This window comes from Lepisosteus platostomus, chromosome 7 (genome assembly GCF_059453375.1).
Source record: "Lepisosteus platostomus isolate fLepPlt1 chromosome 7, fLepPlt1.hap1, whole genome shotgun sequence".
NCBI lineage: Eukaryota > Metazoa > Chordata > Actinopteri > Semionotiformes > Lepisosteidae > Lepisosteus > Lepisosteus platostomus.
The window spans coordinates 60,341,539-60,347,845 of record NC_142617.1 but is presented as its reverse complement, the minus strand read 5'-3'; the positions used below and the strand labels follow the sequence as shown (position 1 = coordinate 60,347,845).

The following is a 6,307-nucleotide window of genomic DNA, read 5'->3' as shown; positions in this document are numbered from 1 at the left end:
TTGACTAATTGGACTCCTGTGGGATGGAATTCCACAGGCAGAAAAGGGATGATCTGATTGCCCCTGTGCTAAATTGAGACATTCTTCAGGAGTAGCAGCAGTCACTATAACAGCAGTCAGGGGCAGTGTGTTTAAGTGCCTGCTGTTCAGGGAGGGAGAGTTTTAAAGTTGTGCCCTGAGTTGTAGTGAGTTTAGATTGTGCAGGAGTATTTAACTTCTGTTTTAACATGAACAGCCAGCTGGCATTTGTAGGCTTAGTTTAGGCTTTAAAGGTTAGAAAAAGATAATGAAGACTTGCAAAGATATATATATATATATTTTTTTTTTTTTTGGTATGGATTGGCTTTATAAAAGACAGATGGATCCAGATAGAATTTAGCATTTGTTTTCTAGTTTACTGTATTCCTAGATTAACTTGAATTCTCTGTGGTCTTTATAGAGTAGTAAATTAGTAGTGTTTATAGTTGGAAAGTGGGTACCAGAGGGTGAGGTGTGCCAGTAGGTATCTGAAGAGATGGAGGAACAAGTACTGTACCTTCCAGTATAGGGAAGGGTGAGCCCAGTGGAGTGTCCTAAGGGTTCTAGGGAATGAGAGGAAAGTTTCCTCTTGTAAGGAAGACAAGTTGAGAATTTGTAAGTTCATTGGGAGTTTGTCTATTCCAGCTCTTCCATGTGAGAAGAGGAGCTGAGGATCTTTTGGGAACTAATACCTCTGTGAAGGACTATTCAGTGATGTTAATAAACATATCCTAAGGTTCCTCACTCCTTACTGTATGTTTATTTCTGCCTTCAGCATATTCACAAATGCAAATTCTTAATTTTGCAGTTATTAGTGTTTATTGGCTGGAGGTTCCCTCATATGTGGATCATATTAATAAACCATGGTGGAAGACATTCATATGCTGGCATAATTAAACCGTGAGAAGCAGAAAATAGATATTGTAGTTTGTTAAAGATAAGCATCAAGAATTAGTTAGGTTTTTTTGTACATTAACACCAAAACCACAGCTCATCCTCCAGACATGACAGCATCATCATCCAGGATTAATGGGTTTTGTTAAAAAAAGAATGTTTTCAGTGTCATGTTACCTGGTATCCAATACAGTTCTGGCTTTCTTGTCTGCCCTTAATGCATTTTCTTTTAGTGCCCTGAAACAATTTTATTATTGATCTTAAGAATAATTTATGAGAATTGACATTATGGCTATACAGTAAATTTAAATTAATATTTTTCAAGTGAGTGTAGAGAGTTGCATTACCATTATAGTGAAAGTATTCAAAATGTTGAAGCAGAAAACAGAAGTGGTTTCTGTGTCTGACTTGACACTAGATAAATAACTTTAAACCTTGATAGGAAGGACATTTCTTTAAAAAATGCATGAATGCAAAAATGGTTCTTAAATTGGGGTATAGTGTGGGTTTTGAAATATGTATTATTTTTAAAATGCAGCAACTCAAACTTTTTTTATTATTGTTTTAAAATCAAAATTTAGGAGGCTGTATCTTTATCAGAAACAAATACGTGATGGGGTGTTCAAAATTAAATCTAGCAAATGTTTATTAAAAGTCTTGAGTGTGGAGAATCCAATTATTAGACACAAAGAATGATTACAAAATTAATTTCAGGAAACAAGACTTTCACTTGATTTCCAGAAGATAAGATAGACATACAGTAAATAGCACATTACAAAAAGACATCATACTGTAGATCATGTTTTGTGTGTAGTGAGATGCGTTGCCACAGTAAGTAAAATTCATAACCTTCATTTGTAAAGTCAAAACTTTGAAAAGTGTTATTGTAAAAGGAGTTTTCTTTGACAATTTAATACAGGACACACAGGAAGAACGTTTCAATGATCAAACGCTGCCAAGCTGATGCAATGAGTCAGCGTGTTCAGAAGCTCTAGGCTTGTGGGGCTGTATTTCTAATGGGCGCAGTTATTCACTCACCCTTATTTCTTCACCATGCACTTTCCTCCTGCAGGTAAGCAACCTTGTTCACATCTTCACTGAGAAATGGCTTAATTCTTGATTAAATGATAACCAAGAAAGAATATAATCAATTCAGCACATTTAATTTGGATCATTCGCATTATTACTCAGTCACATAAACTTTCACCTTAATACAGAAGGCAATTATACTGTAAATGTTGCATTTTTAAAATCATATATTGGATATTTGTATTTTATTTATGGCATTTTTCAGCATTTGTGAATTATAGAAAAAAGGCTAAAAATGTTTCCATGCAAATGACAAGATCAAATGGCACTGTTGTTTGAATAAGTCATTACTACAGTATATACTGCAAGCCTTGAGTCAAATGGCCATGAAACTGTCTTTAAATCCATAGGGCTACTGCAGTTCAAATTTACCTGAATAAAACTGAATAAAAGGATCAAAAACATCAAATCTCATTGCAGAATCGCAAGCATCAGTTCACTGCAGTATATTTCATATAAATTAGAAATAAAGGGTTATCAGAACCTTATTTAGTAGTAATCAAGAGTTGACACTGTGTGTAGGCATCAGCACGTACTGTACACCTTGCAGAGACTTATACAATACTAATATACTGTAAATAACATCTAATCACACACTTTTGTACTAAGATATTTTCAAACATAAATACAGAGATCAGTACAATAAGAAGCAGTTTTGTACTTTGCTGCTTGAGTAGTAAAATTCAGGTCATTCCAAATGTAGTGTCTTATCAGCAGATTTCCACTAATATGTGGAAATCTATTTTACCTTATATGTAACTGAAATATGATACATTTTTACATGTAGAAGTTTGACTAGTTTCAGCAGCAAATCCTCCCTTCTCTCCCACAGACCACCCTTCATTTGAACAAACTTTCTCACCCGTGTGCCCATTCTTATCTGCTTTGTCCTATGTCTCCTGTGCTTCGTATGCCTGCCTCCTCACACCCTCTCCCTTGCTCCTGAGGACAGATCAACAGCCAATGCTTGCTTCTTTCTGCTCTTCAGCACGGAATTAACCTTTACATTGTTCCATGTTGAAATTGATCTTTTTTTATCACTTTTCCTGATACAATGTATTGAAGGCCCACAATACTACTAAATGCACGACTTCTTAAGTTCTTAACTTTATTTAATTTAATTTATGATTTAGGAGGTCTTTCTCCACTTTCAACACATCAATGCAAATAATACATGGAATTAAAAGCTGAATACTTCTTTTCAAAGTACCCAGCCTCGCTTAGCAAACTGCTTCTGAAACACTAGCCAGCTATTACGTCTGACAATGAAAATGGACTACTAGCATTGTCCCTACATAAACACTTCTTAAAATCATACCTGACATTAAGGTACATTAAGGTACTTACAGTATTACAGTATTAACAAAACATAAGTAAAAAATTAAAAAACAAAAATTAAAAAATAAACACCAGTTATGTTTAGAAAAAATTGTAATGTTGAGTCATCCTCATACTGCAAATGACATCAAGAAAAGAATGGTAAATCATCATTAACATTACTGGAACTATATCTGGATTATATACAGTACAATTACAGTAAGAAATACTGTAGTATGAATAATATGAATAAATCCTCAGTTAAAAAATAAATCTATTGTAAAGCACATCTCTCTTTTGGGAAAAAAGAGATCACAGAAAAATCTAGATCAGACACAAAAATGAATAATCTGTCACTCTCAAAAAATAGATTGAAGTCATTTTGTATTTTTAAATTTCACATTTCAAGCAGCTAACTTAGAAACCATACATAGAACACTGTCTAAGAACAGTGATGCCTTTAGTGCTACGACAGGAAAAAAGTCAAGCATACGACACCATTATTGAAAAATATCCTTCAACCTCTCACAGAATGTTTCGTGTACTAAATCAGAAATCAGGGGAACTGCTTTCCACCACCGTGACCAATCAGAGCAGAAGCCAGCATCCTTCACTGCGTTGCTGCACTCAGGCCACAAGTGGTGTTCCGCTACTTCTCCCCAGACCTGAGGCTGTTCTTGAGGGTCTGGGAGCGGAAGGGCTGGGGGGACAGCAGCAGGGTGGGTTTGTCCGCGAGCGACTCCTGGGAGCTGGCCCAGCTTCGGGGTGTCAGGGGTGAGAGGTCTGGGGAGCACCTGCTAGAAAAGGGCTTTGCAGGAGTAGTGGGAACGCTGAGCTCGTTGGGGGTTCGGGGCAGCACGCCGGCGTTAAGCGGGACAGGAGAACTTGAGCTCCAGGGGCCTGGCCGTGTGTCCCTGACAGTCTCATGCTCCCCTGGCTCCTCCCCAGGGAAATCTAGGACTTCCACCTGCCTGGCCAGAAATGTCCCATCTCTGCTAGGAGAGGAAGTTGCACTTCTGCCTTGGTGTTCTCCTTCAATAGGGTCTTCAGACAGCCAGGGCACTCCCTGCACCAAGCTTTTGTCTCTCCATTGTGGGCCAGAAGCCCGCAGGCCCTGGATCTGCTGTTGGAATCTCAACTTGGCTGGAGTAAAAAAAAAGATATTCACTGTTGTTTCTGTAACACCTGAACTCACTAGTCTAGTATTAAGCAAGGTCAAGTCTTAAGTTACTAGTCTAGTATTAACGTGTGAAAGCATGCAGTAGAAGCTCTAAAAGTTCTTATTTGCACTTGTAAATGTCCTTACACTAACTTAAGTAAGGAAATAATACAGTATATTTTCCAGCAAATATGGAAATAGATTTTTCACAATATATTTTGGTTTTCACATGGTGTTCCGGTTACTTCCTACACTCCAAAGACATGCGGCTAGGTTAATTAGCATCTGTAAGAAATGGCTCAGGTGTGACTGTGTGTATATAAAGTATTTGTATGTGTGCCCCACAATGGCCTTGAGCCCACTGCAAATACACTGTACAGAATATCTGAACTCACTAGTCTAGCAATAGTATAAAGGCATGAATGAGCAGCATTAATGCAGTGTTGAACACAAAGTATCATGTGCACCTACAACATAGAGATCCTCAAAGAGAAGGGCACTCAGTGAGGCAATCTGGAGTCAAGCACCCTGTACAACAGCAGTATCCCACCTGGATTTGAGTCTCTACCTACTAGTCCTTATGGCTATCTTAATAGTCATGAAAGTACAGTAAGAAATGCATGTAAAGTAACTATAACACGAAATTCATGATTGAGTAAGAAAATTCAACTATGCTCCTAATGAAAGGGGTCTGATAGCAAGGAGTTTGTACTCTGTACACAGATTAACTAACAGAAAAAGACCAAACAATTTCGAGAAAACATCCCTATAACCCCTACCTTTCAGCAGATTCTCATTTCTCTCCTTCAAGTTCTCAATCTCCTTACCCATGGAAGACATCTGGAAAAAAGACAGGAATCAGGAATTGACCGAGCGGTTTAGTCCATAAGTAAAATAATTATTCATAACCCCCAACTTGTAAGTGATTACTAGCAATATACCCGAGGGGCTGGTATCATTAGAGGCACGTGAATTCTTTGTTCTCTGGCACAGCTTTGTTGAGAGGAGTAACAATCCAGACACACTTGGTTACACAAATATTTCTTACAATGACCAAAACTCAAACTGCACTACACTACACACAACATACAGCACACAAGTTACTTTATGTACAGTATTTACAAACAAGGTGTTCAGAGGCCTAACATTCTGGTCACCCAGAAAACTACGAAGCACTAAACTCTTAATGCCTACAGAGGCCACACAAGAGACGAGCTGCTTCTAACTCAATACAATGCAGTTAAATCTGTCTCTCTGCACCCCGGATGCCACAAAATAAGTGGGAGCCTATATCCCTATCCAGAAAAATGCACCCTAAGCAGGAGAGACGTTTCTAACTGAGGTGTCTTTTACACAGGAAACCCAAGTGCCCTAAAATCACAGAATAACATGCTCTCTCTAGCAAGGTTCAAATACTTAGCTCCAGTCAGATTTTGTCTGGATGATGATGAAGTAGGGGCTCTCGCCTGGCTCAAACTTCAAGTCCCAACTCCTCTAGACTCCTCTCTTTTCTCCACTTCTCCTTGTTTCTTCCTCCTCCCTCCCTTCCTCCCTCCCTCCCTTAACATGTGCCATTATCATTTTCCTTGTAAAGTGCGCTGGGATATTATCCTGAACAGATATCCTGAACAGGCTGTGTGTTTCCAACATCTGAAGATAGCATCATGCCATATGTGTAGAGAGTTTTCTCTAGACGACAGCCGATTCCTCCCTTGTCCTTGAAACTTAGTCTGTTTTTCACCTTAGGGTCAGAACACTGTCTGACAAAAATCACTTGTTCAATGCAAAAAAGCAAGGTGATATTTTTTACTCCTAATATGAAGAGTGGTA

At 38.3% G+C, this 6,307-nt stretch overlaps 1 protein-coding gene across 7 annotated transcripts in view; it reads right to left on the bottom strand.

Moving 5' to 3' along the window:
- Positions 1–2,059: 2,059 nt before the first annotated feature.
- LOC148659368 (uncharacterized) overlaps positions 2,060–6,307 on the bottom strand; it is a 56,782-nt gene continuing 52,534 nt past the window's right edge. For all 7 annotated transcript variants that reach the window (XM_088641510.1, XM_088641511.1, XM_088641509.1 and 4 more), the window contains 2 exons: positions 5,257–5,317; positions 2,060–4,461 (listed from right to left, as the gene is read on the bottom strand). In XM_088641510.1, coding sequence (XP_088497636.1) covers positions 3,968–4,461; positions 5,257–5,317 — 555 coding nt within the window. In that variant the 3' untranslated portion in view covers positions 2,060–3,967. The remainder of the gene's footprint in view (positions 4,462–5,256; positions 5,318–6,307) is intronic.